At 40.3% G+C, this 19382-nt stretch overlaps 1 protein-coding gene and 3 non-coding genes across 4 annotated transcripts in view; 1 reads left to right on the top strand and 3 right to left on the bottom strand.

Moving 5' to 3' along the window:
• Nucleotides 1-179: 179 nt before the first annotated feature.
• Nucleotides 180-370, bottom strand: LOC128017946 (U2 spliceosomal RNA). Its single transcript, XR_008184637.1, has one exon. It is a non-coding gene; the product is annotated as a U2 spliceosomal RNA (small nuclear RNA).
• A 2102-nt stretch (nucleotides 371-2472) lies between these two features.
• LOC128017944 (U1 spliceosomal RNA) lies at nucleotides 2473-2636 on the bottom strand. The gene has a single exon (XR_008184635.1). It is a non-coding gene; the product is annotated as a U1 spliceosomal RNA (small nuclear RNA).
• A 425-nt stretch (nucleotides 2637-3061) lies between these two features.
• LOC128017190 (transmembrane 4 L6 family member 5) overlaps nucleotides 3062-19382 on the top strand; it is a 31512-nt gene continuing 15191 nt past the window's right edge. The window contains exon 1 of the mRNA XM_052602447.1: nucleotides 3062-3100. Within this exon, the coding sequence (XP_052458407.1) occupies nucleotides 3077-3100 (24 nt within the window). The 5' untranslated portion in view covers nucleotides 3062-3076. The remainder of the gene's footprint in view (nucleotides 3101-19382) is intronic.
• LOC128017943 (U1 spliceosomal RNA) lies at nucleotides 13978-14141 on the bottom strand. Its single transcript, XR_008184634.1, has one exon. It is a non-coding gene; the product is annotated as a U1 spliceosomal RNA (small nuclear RNA).

The raw sequence follows: 19382 nt of genomic DNA, 5'->3' as shown, positions 1-19382 counted from the left end.
TACCTACAATGCAGAGCAAAAGAGAATTTCCACAACCACATTTATTAATTTTCCAAATAGTCTAAAGCATACACAAGTTCGACAAAAAAAAAAAAAAATACTAAGAGCTGTTAAACATAAGATTAATGCAATCATTGCTTACTTGCAGACACTATATTTTCTTTTTTTAAACAATTTAGAGGGGGTGCACCGTTCCCGGAAGTACTGCAATACCGGGTCGATGCGTGGAGTGGACGGAGCAAGCCCCTATTCCATCTCCCAGCTCCAAAAATCAATTTAATATATGGTGCCCGGGTAGGGCACGTATCAGATATTAAACTGATAAGAACAGATACTACACTTGATCTTAGCCAAAAGGCCGAGAAGCGATACCTACAAACGGTCAACAGGAGGAACCACATCCTTTGACATAGCAAATGTGACTATGGTAGGCTTTTACTTGGCTTATTTTTTTTTTTAACTCAAATAGTTCTTCTGTACAATGCAGTTGTTAATGTAGCTCAGACATGGCTTAAAGAGTTATGAAACCCCCCTTACTTGAGCACCGGTCATTCACACCTCCGATTTGAAAGCGGTTAAAAACAATGGGTGTGTAAAGCTGTGATTAAGTGGGAGGGTAAAGCGTGGGATGAGGGGAGGTGACCGTATGAGAAGGGACGGGGTCCAACAACAAAAAGAACAAAAACTTTTTTTTAAATTTACTTCTCTCCAGTTGCATTTGAATTTTTCATCATTATCTTTAGTTCATCTGAATAATCAATTTTGATTAGATTTACCACTGTAGGAATTTGGGATTTATAAAGCAAGATAAAGTTAGGGACTTGTTTGCATGTACAGATGCTTTACAGGAAAAGCTAGGAAGCATTGTAGGAAGCATTAGAGATTTGTAAGAGTAGGCTTTTACTTGGCTTATTATTTTTTTACTCAAATAGTTCTTGTGTACAATGCAGTTGTTAATGTAGCTCAGACATGGCTTAAACAGTCATGAAACCCCCCCTTACTTGAGCACCGGTCATTCACACCTCCGATTTGAAAGCGGTTAAAAACAATGGGTGTGCAAAGCTGTGATGAAGTGGGAGGGTAAAGCGTGGGATGAGGGGAGGTGACCATATGAGAAGGGGAGGGGTCCAACAACAAAACAAAGAACAGAAACTTTTTTTTTTTTTACTTTGCTCTCCAGTTGCCTTTGAATTTTTCATGATTATCTTTAGTTCATCTTAATCAATTTTGATTAGATGTACCACTTCAGGGATTTGGGATTTATAAAGCAAGATAAAGTTAGGAACTTGTTTGCATGTACAGATGCTTTACAGGACAAGCTAGGAAGCATTGTAGGAAGCATTAGAGATTTATCATTTATACAGTGGGAGAAATATTCTTTTGATCCCCTGGTGATTCTTGAAGTTTGTCCACTTACAAAGAAATTAAAGATCTACAATTTTCATGGAATGTTAATTTTAAAATATAGAAACAAAATATCAACTAAGCCAACTACATGACTTGGCACTTGGTGCGAAAACCCTTGTTGGAAAGCACAGAAGCAAGACTTTTTTTTTTTTTTAAGTTTGTCACCAGGTCTGAAAATATCTCAAGCCCAGTTCACACCGCCAGTGACAGAGCGACATAATCCCATGCATTTTCAATGGAGAGCTGGCGTCTTCCAGCAGAGTGACCATTTGCGACGGAATGTGGGCATGCGTTGTGAGTCAAGCGTCAAAAGGTGAGAATGCTTCAACTTTTTGCAAATAAACAGTGAATTTCACGAGCAACAACCAATAGGAGTGAAGAATCTCACACGTTCACACGTCACCATCTCGAGTGCAGGCAAGACAGGACAGATTTCCTGAGCATTTTCACCGTTTTATAGTAGTAAGGGGACCTTGCGGTTGCTGCAGGATTTCAGTCCATTGAGGTGTAGTGTGTTACCAATGTTTTGTTTGGTGACTGTGGTCCCAACTGCCTTAAAATCATTAACAAGCTCCTCCTGTGTAGTCCTAACTGATCCCTCACCTTTCTCATGATCATCCATACCCCATGAGGCAAGACCTGGCACAAAGCTCCAGACCAAGCATGACTGATGGTCCTTTTGTATTTCTCCATTTTTCAAATGACCGCACAAACAGTTGTCTCCTCACCAAGCTTCTTGCTGATGGTCTTGTAGCCTAACACTTTGGTCTTGCCCATAGTTGTGGGCGTAACAATAACGACATGTGAATACTCCGCCTACTCTAAAGCTGTACTAAACTGCAGTGGACAAGCAAACAGAGCAGAGTTGAGCAGTGCCATACCAAGCTGTACCAAGCCAAGTTATACCAAGGAGTGGAATTATATACACCATTATATACACCAAGAACTCTAGCAAGTTTATAAGCAATCAAATACTTATTTCACTCACTGAATAATCCACCAAGTTATGGAAAATACCCTTACATCTTCAGAGCCTACACTGAATTCTATTTTTTACTAGAAGATCAGGGGAGAGCGCGAACGCAGTCCCCCACTACCAGAAATTATGCAGTCGAGATTCCCACATTTGGGGAATTCGCAGGGGTCAGCACAACCGGAGTGCAATGGCTGAGCCTCGCCCTGGGTGAACCACCTTCTTGATCATGGTATCTCCCCTGCCAGGTAAGTATGAGTTCTACACTGACCCTGAAGAGGGAGCACTGCAGGGAACATCATTCTCAGTAACGGTGGGCGAATTACTATGGAGTCCATACAATATAGTGTCCCCCAATCATATCATTTTTAAGGTTGCTAATATTGTTCTATAAACACCTTAGTTTTCTCCAAAAATGTATTTTATTTGATCTATTTTCTAAATGACTTGTGCAACGCCGTAAAAAAAAAAGTCTCTAAACCCCTCCTATCCGTGAACCCTCAGTGTTGTGATAGGTCAGAGATGGCACAGTCCTTTTTGATTGGTCTACTGTGTACAGCACGTGTCGGAAACGAAGAGGCCATTGTCATGACGGAACAACAGCCCTGGAGACTTAATACGTAAAAAAGATGGTACAGATTGTATCTTACACATTCGAGCCGCAGTCTGATGATGGAACCCAGGAGTTAAAAGGTCATGAAACCTCATGCTTCAGCACTGGTTAGTTCTCACTAAATTTTTTTTTTAAGTGCTAAAAAAGTGGGAGTGGCATGCAGTAGAGCAGAGGGGGAAGAAGGGAAGAAAGGCAACACACACAGCTTTGGGTTCAGTTTCATTTAGCTCCCATCGAGTTAAAAACAAATAAATGCACAGCCATTTGCACTCTGCATCGAAAGCATGTGAAAGACGCAGTTGCACCTCTGATAATTTTTTTGGCTTATTCTGCTGCATTAATAAAAAAAGTTTCTCTCAGTTAATGTATGCAGTCACACAGTCTGAAGGATCTGTCACAGCAAATCAACATGCTGTTGTGAAAAAATAAGCAAAGAGTCTTGAAGGATAAGAACAAGCAGTCTCAATTTAACAGACACCATCGCGTCATCTAGGGTTGCACGATATATCGAAGTTATCGTCATATGAAATGTAAATATCACAATATGCATATCACAAGGGCATGTGATATCAGAATCATTTTTATAAAAGGGAAAATTCAAAGTTTAATTTCAAGTAATAGAGTTTTGCTTGACGTTAAAAAGAGCTGATTAATCGGATGATTTTTGGCAATCTGCATCAGCCGATTGTGCTGAAAATTAGGCCAATTTATAGGCAGGTGCACAGGCAAGTAGCAAAGCATTGTTGCTGAACTCAGTCTGATGCAGTGTTGCCAAGTCCGGCTACTTTTACACTGTTGGAGTGGGATGTTTTTTGTGATAATATTGTGTATCGTCGATCTCACGGGCTGACGATATCAGACATCCCTAGTCTCCCGGAAGTTCCGGGAGTCTCCCGCATATTGAAAGCGGCTCCCTGAGACCTGCATATTAGTTAAAATCTCCCAGAATCTAGACCGAGCGAGCAAAAGCGCGCATGCGAATGCGAAACAGATACTGCGTTTCAAACTGTGTAGCGCGCACGGCAGAGAGGGAGAGGGAGAGAGAGACCTTGCGTGTGTGCTAATGTGCGTGTGTGCGAAGCGCATGTCAGACAGAGAGCATTCTGATTGGCCTGTTTCTGCAAATCAACCAATCAATTGTCAGTGTGGGCGGGCTTTTATCTCTTCTCCCGAACAAAATTAATCAGTTATGTCTATCTAGAAACAGGAGCACCATGGCTGAGGGAAAGTGCCACAAAAAAAAAAAAAAAAAAGTATAAGACACATTTTACGGCAGATTTCACGAAAGTGTACCCCTGTCTTATAGATGTAAAACAATGACAGTCTTGCTCAAGCATTGCCCATGGCAGGCTAAATGATTGCAAAAGGCATGTTGAGGTGAGTCGACAAGTTTCATTTCATCTGCAAATTATTCAGGCTAGTTGCGAAGGCTACATGAAAACAACAAACTCTTTAGACTGGTTTAAAGTTGTAATGGAAAATAAATAAAAGCAGTTTACATAAATTGTATAAACAGATTATATAAATAGTATAAGTAATCTACATATTTAAACAAAGTTAACGAATAATTACATAAGCCTATAGCTTATAGAAATAATATTTTATGCTATCTTTTAGGGACCACAACATGTTAGGGAGGCTAAGCGCAGGGAAGTTCTCCCAATCAGATAGGCAAAGTCTCACTGAGAATCTGTGACTACAGCTGAGATGTATTTCCTTTCCTTTCCTTTTTTTGGGGGGGGGGGGGGGGTCTTCGGGATATCTCCCTGAAATTACTTTTTGCAGGTTGGGATGTCTGCGATATGATGATTTGAAAATGACCATATCGCCAAACACTATTATATGGTTAACACTGATAAGGCCATCCTTAAAAATATCCTTGTTTGCCGTAACCCGACCGACTCTGTCAATTTAGGACTGACTAATTATTTCTTTCTAAACATGTGGCTCTCTTGTGCGAGACGAGAGTCCAACGGTGTCCTTCTAGAAAATGCAAGATATATGCGTCCTATGTGAATGTCTTGGTTTCAGTTTTGATGTAAACCAGATATAGTTGGTGTCAAGGGCACTGTACTAAAGTGGTTTGCTTCCTACCTAGAAAAGAGGACTTTTCCTGTAAATTTAGGAAATTGTTCCTCGTCATCTGCGCCCGTTTTATTTGTTGTGCCTCAGGGATCTATTTTGGGACATTTATTATTTTCCCTTTATATGCTGCCCTTGGCCCTCATTTTTCAGAAGTACATCATTTCATATCACTGTTATGCAGATGATTCTCAGCTTTACCTTCCAGTAAGGCTTGATACCACTGCTTCATTTGATGTGTTATTGGAATATGTAGATGATATCAAGAGGACGACGACGAATATTTTTTGCAGTTAAATGAGGATAAAACAGAGGTTTTAATTCTCGGTTGGCCGGCAGATTCCTCTCCTGCTCTGAAAGCACAGATAGGTCCTCTCTCAACGAATGTGTGCAAACAAATCTAAAACCTTGGAGTGATCTTTGACTCTTCACTACTCTTTGATAAACAGATTAGTGTGGTTATTAGTGGAAGCTTTTTCCATTTAAGATCTATTGCAAAGTTGAAGAATATTCTTTCAAGCAAAGACCTAGAAGTTTCAATTCATGCTTTTGTAACATCACGATTAGACTATTGCAACTCTCTTTATTGTGGTCTTCCTCAATCTTCACTATCTAGATTGCAAATTGTTCAAAATGCTGCTGCAAGACTTTTGACTGGGTCTAGAATAGGGCTGCACGATGTGTTGTTTAAGCATCGATATCGCGATGTACAAATCCACGATAGTCACATCGCAGGATGTGCGATTTAGGCTGTCGTAGCTGATCCATTATTCATTAACAGTATGGGCCAAAGAGCGCGCGCGAGAGAGAGAGAGAAAGAGAGAGATCGCGAGCGCGCGGCCAGCGACACACTAGATGAATGGCGCAAGCGTCTCAGAGAGCGCGCGCACAAAGCCCCCGGCTGCATGCTCAATGTCTTCAAACAAAACGAGCGCTGTCTTGCTCTCTCTCCCTCGTGCATATTAATCAGTTGACACGATGGTGTCGATGTTTAAATCATTTAAAATGAGAATATAAGTTTGCTCACCCCATTTTTGTTTGTAAGAATATTTTTATTTCATATCGCAATATATATCGCAGAAAAATAAAATATCGCAATGTAAATTTTTCCCAATATCGTGCAGCCCTAGTCTAGAAAGAGGGATCATATTTCTCCTGTTTTGGCATCCCTTCAGTGGCTTCCCATCAAGTTTAGAGCTGATTTTATGTTTGTTTACAAGGCATTGTGTGGCTGTGCACCAAGGTATATTTGTAATCTTATTGTGGCATACTGTCCTTCTAGGTCACTTAGATCTTTAAATCACTTGCTTTTAAATGTGTCACAACGTTGTTACAAATTAAAGGGTTATCGGGCCTTTTCGGTGGCTGGGCCCAAGCTTTGGAATGCTCTTTCTTATGTGAGGTCTGCTCCTTCATTAGACATATTTAAATTACTCTGAAAACACATTGTTATTCTTTAGCTTTTGGAAATTTGTAATTGTTGTAGAGTAGTCCTGCTATAACCCTAGAGAAGATGCGCAAATAAATGCTGAAAATGAACGTGGATTTGCACATCTTCTCAGTTAACAATGGCTCTGTGTAGTAACAGCTGCTCTATGTGAAATCACGCACCTGATGGAATTTACCGCTGATTAGAGAACCGGCTTTACTGATAAAATTGGTGTCTTTTTGTTTGTTTTTGTTTCCACTGATATTAATATGACATTTTTGGATTAGTGACTACTTTATGTAATGCTTGAACACTACTGGTCAATATCAGAAGTTAAAGTAGTTAAGAAATAGTTACATAGTTATAAGCATGCTTTTTTTATATATATTTTAAATTGAAATTGATTTTGCACACTTTAAGCAATATATTGCATATTGAATATCACATTTAACAAGGTATCACATATCGCACAGCCCTAGCATCATCAATAAACTGCATTCCAACTGACGTCAACTCAACACAAATGTAAATTTTAAACTCAGAAAATTAAAATAGCACAATTTTTAATTAACCAGTTTTCTCAAACAGTTTAAATTATCAGAAGCTAACATTGTTTTCTATTATGTGCAACACAAACACCTATGCCAAAATCAGAGAAAAGTAGTCTGGGGTTTGATGACCCTTTGAAGCAAAAAAAAAAAAAAAAAAATGTATAGCAATTACCGGGGTTCAAGCACTTTTAGGACTTTGAGGTGGTCTTGGCCAACCTGGATGTACAGCTGACAGTTAAACATATCCAAAATGAAAAATAGGCCCACAGACACACACTAAACTTAAAGTGAAGTGAAAAGTGAATGGTGACCCGTACTCAGAATTCGTGCTATGCATTTAACCCATCCAAAGTGCACACACAACCCGAGCAGTGGTCAGCCATTTATGCTGCAGGTGCCCAGGGAGCAATTGGACCACATTTTGTTGCACATATAGATCTGGATATAGAAGTGATAAGTCGTCTCTGCTGTTCCAAGGATGTTTTTATTTCTGCTCCCTCGAGTCTACATGACTTTTGACAATTTGGGGGGCGGAAACCAAGGAGGGCACTGAACCTCTTATGATTGGTCACTTTCACACAGTGACATCCTTGTACCGTTTTTCACCCATGGGCCGCAGGACCAAACAAGTTACAGACACTAGTGGCTGTAATGCCTCAGTTGTTTAGAGAGTAACAAAACCCTAAACCAATTTTTTTTAGTTAATGATCTATCAGAGTGGGGCTTTATTAGTGCTGTTCATTGATTCAAGTAACTTTTTTGACATTTGAACAAAGTGTTTTAATTCTACAATATATGGTGTAATATATGGAGTGCTGCCCTCTTCAGGTTGAATGGTGGCTACTGCAGTTGATTTTTTATATTGGATGTTGTGGTGGCAGGTGACGTAAGCAGTTTCCAGCTCTCCACGCCCCTTGGTACGAGCTACCACACCCTTGGCAGTATAAAATCATCTTGTTCCGTCAAAATCACTGTAGTGAGTCAGGAGTTGGAATTGAGAGTATTGAAAACGATCAGGATAGACTTTTATAGCATCTATTTAGCATTTCAATTATTTAGTTATCTGATATGATATATATTAAATAGTTTTTTAGCTCTTCAAGATAGCGTAGATTTATCTTTATTTAGTACAGTGGTCAGAATGGTACGTAGGTGTGTTGCTGGTTGTGACAGCACTGCTGGACTGCATAGTTCTCCAGCAGACTTTAAAATTAGGCGCCAGTGGTTGCATGCACTTGGCCTGGAAGACCTTGAATTGGAGGTGGAAATGGGCTTCTCCACGCAGCTCGCACTGAAAAGCGACGCGACGCGGGAGTTAAGACCGCAGTTTGGGCCAGTAGCTCGAATTGATATGAACAGACACCTCGACATCCTCCACTTCAGGTGAAGGGGGGGGGGGGGGGAGTCCTCTAGTTCAAATGATCGCTCTGTTGCAAAGCTTCTTTAATCATTACAGTCGTTTTCCATTTGAGCGTCTCTGACAGCAGCTGTCAATCAATCAGTCACTGCGGGTCTCAAGTTCACGCCGCAATTGCTAAGCCCCGCCCTAGGTTCGTCCGCTCTATCTCCGCTGTGATCTGTATATTGTCAGTGGGTGGAGTCAGGCTCTGACCAGGGGTTTAGTTACCCTTTAACAAGCGCTAATAATAAGACACTCAGTCAACCGTAGCCTGTAGCAAAAGGGCCTTTTTCACCCGATTTCCACTGCACTCGTCTGCGGTGCATTACGACTCCGACGCGGCTACCGGAGCTGATCTCGGTCACTCTAGTCTATGCTTGTGTTTACACCAGATGCTCCGCTGCACTTTTCAAAAGCGTCCCAGAAGTAACTCTCTGTGCCGCTTCGCTAAAGATAGGCGACTAGTCTATTTCTGACATCCAAACCGCACAGAAAATACAAAATAGAAGTGAAAAAATCATGTGCATTTCAAAATAAACACACTGTGCAGACTCCAAATCAAATTTCACATTACTATATTCATGCTAGGAGGCCAGAAATAGATGGCAAGAGGTTAATCCTCAAAGTTGAAAAACCTCACATTATTATATGACACCACAGATCCCTTTTACAAGGACAATTAAAAAAAGGAAGTGGTGTGGAGTTTAATTGCAGGAGTTGCATGACTGGAATAAACAGACAAAACATTAACATTTAGCCATGTTAGAACACAGAAATCAAGAAAAACTTTGTTGGAACATGGACAGGCAAATCACGTGGGATTCCTTGTAATAAAGATTTAAATGCACAAGGCATGAGAGCAGACTGTCAGTGGTGAATATTAATTTTAAATATTTGTGATTGCCTAAAAAGAAAATTAGGCTTAATGTTGTATTTAAATGTTGCCGCTTGCTTGAGCAGCTTATTAGGCTATACAGACCTAGAAGTCAAGTGCATGAATAATACGTTGTTTATATTTAAGATTATACTAATGTCTATGAAAGATTGTTACTATACTGTGAGAGTATCACAATCATGAACAGCTTTGTTTAAAATTATTTTTATTTTTTTTTACATGATTTTAAATATAAAATAATGAACAAATGTTGTGCTTGTGGACTAAACAGACGCGGATCACTAGCGGACTGCAAACGCCTCCTGTGTGAAAGCACAATGAGTCCGTGCTGCTTCTGCTCCACACACATAACTCACACGGACTGCATATGAAAAATATTATTTTGAATCTATTTTAGCAAAACATTTTATTGTTTTTATTTATATTATTTTTTTGTTATTTTTTTTTTTTTTTTTTTAAGTAAAATCGGTCAAATCTTACTGATTTTGTGTGTTAATGTGCCTGACTTGAACCTTTTAATTTTGTTCTTGATGCAGGCTGATTTGTTCCCTGAACTGTTGTGTGTTTGGCATCTTGTTGTATGTGCAGATTATTATACACAATAATAATGAACTGTTAAACTGCAATTGGATTTCATTTAGTTATTGAATACAAATCAGACCAAGGGTGAGATCAATAAACCAATACAGTGCTAATATTTTATTGGGTCTTGGCCACTTTGTACTTTAAAATTTGAGCCACGACATCAAAAAGGTTAAGAACCCCTGCATTAAGGTATAGTGTGTTACCAATGTTTTGCTTGGTGATTGTGGTACCCCATGAGGAAAGATCTGGCTTGAGCTCCAGACCGAGGTCGATTGATGGTTGTTTTGTATTTCTTCCATTCCGAATGATCGCACCAACAGTTGTCTCATCATCAAGCTTCTTGTCTTATAGCCCATTCAAGCTTTGTGCAGATCTGCACACTTGTCTCTGACATCCTTTGACAGAAATGCAATAGCGCATATACATAGCAAAATGCTCCTCTAAATAGTTATTTTTCTAACTGACTGATGAAAGATTTGTTTTTAATTAACTTTAGTTGAAATTACTTGCAAACTGTAGCCAACTGTTCTTTGTTCACAGAAGTGTGAACCAAATGGCCCATACAATCAGCCTCTTATGTCAACATAAGATCAATGAATGGGCTCTCCATGGGAGAGATCCTACCAAGTCATCAAAAGGTTACACTTATCACTGGCTCTCCATGGGGTGTTATTGTATTGTTTGTAGCACCTTTGTTAAAAGGCATAAAGGTCTGGTCTCACAGACAGTATTTTTGGGTAAAGACTGTTTGAAGGATGACATGCCTAACATCACTTGCTGAAGAACCGCTACACTGCTACCTTTAATAAATTCTTCTCCCCACAAGAACTTAGGTCAATCTTACTTATTTTATGTATTAGAGAAGTCTAGTACATTGGCAAGCCACCCAAACTACTGCTCAGTAAAATACAGCAAAATCTAACACTGATGAGCTTATGACACCGAACGGTTATTCTGAGGTAAATGTATTACGTTGGAACGTTACAAGCCTTACACAACACTAAATAAATTTTTTCATGGGAGATTTCAAAAAGTTGTACTGTAGATTCTCTTAGAAAATAGCCTACCTTTTGACGTTAATTCATGATCATTATGTGCTTTAGTAGTAAACATAAAATAACTTGTAACTTGTAAAAGTTACTTGAATTGTTTGTATTTTGTTATGAATTTTTAATTTATAGCTGATACTTTGTTTATTAAAACGTAACAAAGCTTTTTGAGATTATTGGATGGCAGATGCACTTCAAATAAAGAAATTCTCACATTAACGGGAACAGGTCCTAGGTGATGGGTCAGACTAAGAGCAGTTCAAAAGCCCTTTATGAATTCCTAAAAAATGATGACTGTGACATCAACCGCCATGGCGCACACGGGGCCCCTTTCTGGAGCCAGGCCCGGGGCTCAAATGCGGCACCTGGTGGTTGGGCCTCCCTTCATGGGGCCCAGCCAGGCTAAGCCCACGGGTCGACCTCCCGTGGACCCACTACCTGTGGGACTAATTGTAAGGGGCTAGTGCATTGTGGATTTGGAAGCAGTTGATAGGCAGGAGCCTCGACGACCCGATCTCTGGACACGGAAATTGTCTTTAGAGACGTGGAATGTCTCGTCCATCACCCAAGCTTAAAGGGGGGGTGAAATGCTATTTCATGCATACTGAGTTTTTTACACTGTTAAAGAGTTGGATTCCCATGCTGAACATGGACAAAGTTTCAAAAATTAAGTTGTACGTTTGAAGGAGTATTTCTGTTCCAAAAATACTACTTCCGGTTTGTCACAAGTTTCGGAAAGTTTTTTTCGAGTATGGCTCTGTGTGACGTTAGATGGAGCGGAATTTCCTTATATGGGTCCTGAGGGCACGTCTGCCGGAAGAGCCCGCGCTCCTGTATAGCACAGCACTGAGAGCACAACAGACTTCACTGATCAGAGCCAGAGGAGTCGCGAAAAGTCACAAAAGGAGTGTGTTTTTGGTTGCCAGGGCAAGACAACCCTGCACAGATTACCAAAAGAGAAACCGCATTAAGGGACCAGTGGATGGAGTTTATTTTTACAGAGTTTTTGTGTTTGTTCCCCTGCATTTCGAAGATGCTTGTTTTACAAACAAGGTCCAGTTTGACGCCGGATTTGCACATTTATTTCTTAAGGATAATGAAATCCCAACGAAAAAGGGTCACGATCGTGTGTTGGAACCACATGCGGTGAGTAAAACTGCTTCAAATATCTCTGTGTTGTTAACTTAGCTATCGGCGCGTAACCACATCAAGTAAACAACATGCGATGTTGTCATCAAACTGCACTTTTCACATGTACAGCTTAAAAAAAAAAAAAAGACGACAAAGTGGAACTTAGTCATTTTCCAAAACCGCTAAGCAAATATATGCAGTTTCAGTACATACCACATAGAGACTGATTGCTGATGCTGCTCTTGTTCAATTTCAGCCTCTGGATCTGATTCTGGATCATAAATATACGCTGAATCTGACTGTTAGCCTTGGTTTGTTTTGGTTGGTTTTGTCCTCACGGTGTCACAGCTTCCAGACGCACTCAACTCAAAAGCTTACTGGCGCTCGTGATTCTTTAGCTCCGCCCACACGTCACGCCTCCAGCCACTCGTGTTTTTCCTGGAAAAATCGGTACAGACTATCTTTCTCCTATGAATATAATAAAACTAAAGACTTTGGAGTTATGAAGGATGCAGTACTACTCTATAGGTACTCAAGATTAACAGGACATTGAGTGAAAACGAGCATTTCACCCCCCCTTTAAGTCACCAAGGTTGTTAAGAAGCTTCTCGGTGGCAAGGCACCAGGGGTGGGTGAGATTTGCCCTGAGTACTCCAAGTCCCTGGATATTGTGGAGCTGTCTTGACTGACACGCTTCTGCAGCATCGCGGGACAGTGCCTCTGGAATGGCAGACCAGGGTGGTGGCCCCTCTTTTCACGAAGGGGGACCGGAGGGTGTTCCAACTACAGGGAGAAGAAAAAAAAAACACTCCTCAGCCTTCCTGGAAAAGTCAATGCCAGGGTTCTGAAGAGGAGAATTTGGCCAATAGTCAAACCTTGGAATCAGGAGGAACAATGCGGTTTTCATCCCGGTTGTGGAACACTGGACCAGCTTTATACTCTTTATACCCCGGCTATATCGCCAGGTTGCTGGAGGGTTCATGGGAGTTTGCCCAAACAATCTATATGTGTTTTCTGGATTTGGAAAAGGCATTTGTGACCGTGTCCCTCGCGGCCTCCTGTGGGGGGTACTGCAGGAGTATGGGGTCCGGGGCCCTCTGTTAAGGTCTGTCCGGTCCCTGCATGACTGGAGCAAATGCTTGGTTCACATTGCCGGCAGTAAGTCAGACTAGTTCCCGGTACATTATGGACTCCAGCAGGACTGCCCTTTATCACCGGTCCTGTTCATTATTTTTATGGTCAGGATTTCTAGGCACAGCCAGGGGCTGGAGGATGTCCGGTTTGGGGACCACATGATTTTGTCTCTGCTTTTTGCAGATGATGTTGTCATGTTCGCTTCATCAGGCCCAAACCTTCAGTGTGCGTTGGGACGGTTTGCAGCTGAGATTTCAAAGCAGCTGGGATGAGAATCAGCACCTCCAAGTCTGAGGCCATGGTTCCCAGCCAGAAAAGGGTGGCACGTCCACTTCAGGTTGGTGGAGAGATTCCTGTCTCAAGTGGAGGAGTTCAAGTACTTTGGGATCTTGTTCACGAGTGAGGGAAGGATGGAGCGGGAGATTGATAGGCGGGAATAGGTGCAGGTTCTGTAGTAATGCGGTCTTTGTACCCTGAATGAAGGAAGGATGGAGCGGGAGATTGACAGGCAAATAGATGCAGCTTCTGCAGTGATGTGGTCGATTTACCCCGTCTATCCTGGTGAAGGAGGAGGAGATGACCGATTTTTAAAATATAACATGTAAATACATAGGCCTAGACCTCAGCAAAAACTTTTTTTAAATTATTAAAATAATCCAATATTTTATGAAAAATTCTCCTCAAGCCATCTTCATAGTCTGCATTTAATTCTATTTTTAACCAGAAGATCAGGGGAGAGCGCGAACGCAGTCCCCCACTACCAGAAATTATGCAGTCGAGATTCCCACATTTGGGGAATTCGCAGGGGTCAGCACAACCGGAGTGCAATGGCTGAGCCTCACCCTGGGTGAACCACCTTCTTGATCATGGTATCTCCCCTGCCAGGTAAGTATGAGTTCTTCACTGACCCTGAAGAGGGAGCACTTCAGGGTGCATCGTTCTCAGTGACGGTGATGAGTTAGTGTGGAGTCCATACTATTTAAAGTGCCCCTAATATGCCATTTTAAAGGTTGCTAATATTAAGGAGTCTCCTAAAACAGGTACGTTTTCTAAAAAATCTGATATCATTTTACCTAACATCTAAATGATTCTGAAACGACTCTTGCAAAACCGTTCTAAGTTCTCTCTAAACCCCTCCTATCAATGAGCCTTCACTGCTGTGATTGGTCAGATAGCACAGTCCTTTGTGATTTGTCTACCATGCACAGCACGTGTAGGAAACAAAAAGTCCACTGCCATGACGGAACAACAGCCCTGGAGACTTGTAAATACATAGCAAAGATGGTATCGATTGTACCTTACCCATTCGAGCCGGAGTCTGATGATGCAACCAAGGGTTAAAGGGTCATGAAACCCTCGATTTCAAGTATGAATAACTGCAGACATGAGATCTCCAAAATGGGGCGTGAACTCCAAAATGGGACGGGGTCTCCTTTTGCAAAGACTTTGACCATTGGCTGTGGCTTCAGCCAATTGTTACTCCCTTACATTTCAAAATAAAACTTTATAAATTAAACATTGTTTCTAGCTTATCTAAAATATGCTATATATATGCTCCATGAGAACAGAGCCCAAAGCTTGTGGCCAGGGGTGTTTGGACCCAAGTCTGAACCTCTGCTTCATGATGTCAATGTGAATCATTCAGGAGTCGTCCCAGGGTACAAAATTCGCAGGCTAGGAGGGGGTAGTGATGCTGGGTATAACTAAAGAGGTGCCATTGTCTGGCGAGTCTTATATCGCATAATCTTATTAACCGTTTATCTCCTGAACTGCAACTGTTATTTACCACACTATTCAGCGCCAATGACCGCCATTCAGTCAATATTACTGGTTAAGGTAAGGTGTGGGGGTAGGTTTAGGGGTTAACAATTGTTGTTGCATTGTGTAGGAAACACTTTAACTGACACGACCAATAAAAACTTCAGAATCAGCTGTTGGGTGGAGTGTGCACTGAAGTGGATTGGGGGAAAAATGGTGGCTGCGTGTCATGCGTCTGTCTCTCAATGGGAGGAAGCCATGCCCTATTTTGGAGCTCCCACCCCATTTTGAAGTTCCTGCCCCTATTTGGAGATCTCCAGGCTGCAGTTATACCCTTCTCCCTGATTCAGGACTGGTTAGTTCTCACTACAGTTAAAAATTATTTGTAAAAAGTGGGCATGGTGCACAGCAGAGTGGAGGGGGAAGGGGGGAAATGGACAACACACAGCTTCAGGTTGACATGGTTTCATTTCACTCAAATCAGGGTAAAAACAAAAATGCACAGCCATCTCTCTGCATTAAAAAACATATGCATTGGTGATAACTTTTTACACTTATTCTGCTGCATTTATATACGCCTTTTGACAGATTCTACAGAACTGTAAACACGGTTACACTCACTGTAGGGCTGTGCAAAAAAAAAAAAATGAATGCGATTTTCATGCGCATCTCATCAGCAAAAACGCTCCTGTAATTAGAAGTATATCTCCAGCACGTGCGTTCAGATCAGGGTTGCCAGGTTTTCATAAATCCTGCCCAGTTGCTTCTCAAAATTAATCCAATTGTGTTTCCAGGAGGTTCCCCGATAAAAATTGCTTCCCAAGGGTTAAAATTTACGTTTTTTGGCAGGGTTGCCTTGGTAAAATTATCATTTTAGGGGCTAAATATCACGTTATTGGTGTTGTCGCTTTGACCCGCAGACATGAAAAACAACCACAGACTTGGCAACACTGGTTGGCATTAACTACATAGAGCCGTAATTCACTGACAATCTACACAAAATCGATTTTATAATCACAGACATTTCTTTGTTGATTTTGAAAGCGATTTTTTGTTAGTTGTTGGTAGAGTACAGCTCTGTGTAAGTTGGTAGACTACAGCTCTTTGTAAGTAACTGCCGCTCCACCTGAACCAGTGTTATCAAGTCTGCGGTTGTTTTTCCATGTCCGCGGTTTGAAGCAACCCCAATACCAGTAACGTGATATTTAGCCCCTAAAATGCTAATTTTACCAAGGCAACCCTGTAAAAAAACGTAAATTTTAACCTCGGGAAGCAATTTTTATCGGGGAATATCCTGGAAAGGCGCTTGGGCTAGTTTTGGACTAGTTTTGAGAAGCAACTGGGCAGGATATGGTGTGTAAACCTGGCAACCCTGATCTGAACGGAGATATACTTCTTAATACAGGAGCGACTTTACTGATGAGATGCGCATGAAAATCGCATTCAATTTTTTGCACAGCCCTAACTCAGTGAATGAATCGCGTTTGTAAATGCTCTCCTTCCTTCAATCAATGAATGTTTCTCTCAGTTAATGTATGTAGTCTCACAGTCTGAAGCGTCTCACAAGCTGTGGTGTAAAATTAAAGTCCCTCCAGAAAAACGTGATTATGCGATCGCCTGATTTAATGCATAATCAGCCAAAGGCCACATATTTATGCGTTGGTTGCATTTTTTCAAATACGATGCACTTATTCATTTTTCACAGCATAAATTGATGATTTCAGCAAGCAAAATATGCGGGGTAAGAATGATTTCATAATCCCTGTATTTTCATTGCAAAAAAAGTAGCATAATGTTATATCTTAACAGAAAGTTGAAAAATTTCACTCAAGTAAAGCGCCATTATTTTCCCCCTATTGCCATGGGTACCTTTTGAAGTGACGTAATTACGCGACGTGAACATCATCTGCAAACACCGCTGTGAAACCAGGGTGAAACCTGAAGAACGCAAATTCTCATGTCAACAAAAATAAGCGCAAAAGACCCCGCGAAGCAGTTTCCCGATTTGTTACATGACAGTGGGGGCAAATTATATTGCGGGAACTTGTGAAAACTGCGATTTGATGAAAAAGAGAAAAAAAAAAGGTGATTCCCCCAACACCCTGTTCTCACTAGGCTACTAACAGTGTTAGGCTACGCAGTTATAGTTTTTATATTCACAGTGGACTTTACAGTTGTAAGATTGCACTTTTTTTGTTATAGAACAGTACCAAAATCTTACAGTTGTAAGCATATTAGTAGTATGTAAAATAATTTACGTTGCAGTAAGAGATTGCACTTTCTGCATTGGAAGCACTCAATTTACCAGAAGATGTCTGTTTTGTATAGCTACTTCTGTAAAACAGGAAGCACACATTTTTTATTTTTTATTTTATCTATTCATTTTTACAGAAGTTGTTGAATATTCATTTTGTAAAGCTATTGAGCCATGTGTTAAGGTCTGAAATAAAGGATTTTTGTCCACAACAATCACAAAAAACAAAACAAAAAAAACATTTTTCTGGAGGGACTGATTAAACAAATCGTCTTCTCATAGGATAAGAACAGTCTCATTCATAATTTAATAGACATCAACGTGTCATCGATGTACTACAGTCTTGTCATGTCACAAATTGTGATGTCAGCACAATGTAGATTCTGTAAGCGGAAGAATATAGTGCTAAATTTAAGTTAACCAGTTTTTTTCAAACAGTTAAAATTGTCAGATGCACATTGTCTTCTATAATGTAAAATTGTCTTTAGACACCTGTGCTAAAATCTGAGAAAAAAAGTAGTCTGAGGCTTCATGAACCTTTAAAGCAAAAAAAAAAAAAAAACTAATAATAATAATATTCTTGACTAAATTTATACCCGTCACAAACCCAGTTTAAAGTTTTTTCTTTTTTATAATTAGGAGCACTTGTCCAAAAATGATCCTTCCTAAAACAAGGCGACATTTCACTCAAAATGATTTACAGGGGAATTTTCTTTTTACACTTGTAATGGCCTTTTTCTAATTTTAATTAGGGGTGTGCACGGATAGTCGAACATTCAAATATTTGTTCTGCTCTAATTATTCGATAAATAAGAATGATATTCGAATTTCGCAACAAAAAAAAAAAAAGTTCACAATAAAACCTAATTTGGTCATTTTCTGTGATTCTCAACGGCATATTTGAAGATATATGCAAGCAAAAAATAATGAATGAATAAGGGGCCGTCCACATATTGCGCCTAAAAACGCATGGAAAACGCTAGGCACGCCGCTTTCTCCTTTCCAAAGCGCTTGGGCAGAAGCACTCCTGAGGCGTTTGCAAATGACGCGCTCTCTCCATGAAGACGCAGAAATTTCAGCAAAGGATAAATGGATTTGCAGCACAAAAAAATTGCTTTCCGTAGCTCTGCTATTAAATTTATTTCGAAATGGTAATCCATATACAGCTATGATCAGCTGTTCCTTCATCTTGGCTGAGCTTTCAACGTTGTTACAGGAAAGGATGAAGCTGAATGTTTAGTTCTTGTCACATGACCTGCGGTGCGCTTGCGGCATTCTGAAAAGTTGAGATGTTTTTAACTTGGCTGTGTCGCTTCCATTATGAGCGCGCATGCTCGTATTTCTTAACAAGAACAAGTAAAACAAAAGCAAAAAAAGCAAAAAAGATTTGCTGACAGTTTAAAAGTTTCAAAGTTAAGTATAGGCTACGTTCTACTATAGCCTAATGGCTGCAGGCTGCTTTACATTTTTTCTTGGTTCAATTTTTTTTATTTTAATCTGTACTTTTGTTTGTTTGCATGCATTGTTAAAGGTTTTCAGCTACAAAACACGATGTGTAATGTTCAAGCTTATTGTGTGTAAGCTTGTTCAAAACCACGGAAACAAATGTTGCTGAAAAATAACGTGTGTCTCATTAAACTTAATTTAAATAAAGGAATATTCGAATATTCACTTTTTGTGAGCTCAAATATGGTTCACAAAATTCACAGTTTGGTTCAGTACAACACAGCGGCACCGTACCATGGGTGCTGCAGAGCCTGAAAATAGGGTTATTGGAGGTTACCTAGCTTGGTCTATTATCAGGCACTCCGTAATATTCCGCCTGCTGCACCTATGGTACAGCAGCAAAGTTACTTGATTATTAAACTAGAATGAACGTATAGTTCCTAGCCATATCAGCCTAGAAAATTGTAACTTTTCATTTTCCACTGGTCTATGTACACAATGTTACTACAGAAGAGTCAAGTTTTAAATAGGAAAAATAAAGAAACTCTTCGGTCATTTGAGCGAGATGCTAATGGTCTATAAATGTTCAGCAAAATCAGTCAACGGTGAAAACCAATAGTAGATTTCATTTAAAGTCCAACATTTGAACACTAATATTGGACATAAACGAACACGT

Source organism: Carassius gibelio, chromosome A7, assembly GCF_023724105.1.
Source record: "Carassius gibelio isolate Cgi1373 ecotype wild population from Czech Republic chromosome A7, carGib1.2-hapl.c, whole genome shotgun sequence".
In the NCBI taxonomy this organism is placed as follows: domain Eukaryota; kingdom Metazoa; phylum Chordata; class Actinopteri; order Cypriniformes; family Cyprinidae; genus Carassius; species Carassius gibelio.
Note: the sequence above shows the minus strand (reverse complement) of the source record. Positions and strands in the feature narration are given on the sequence as shown.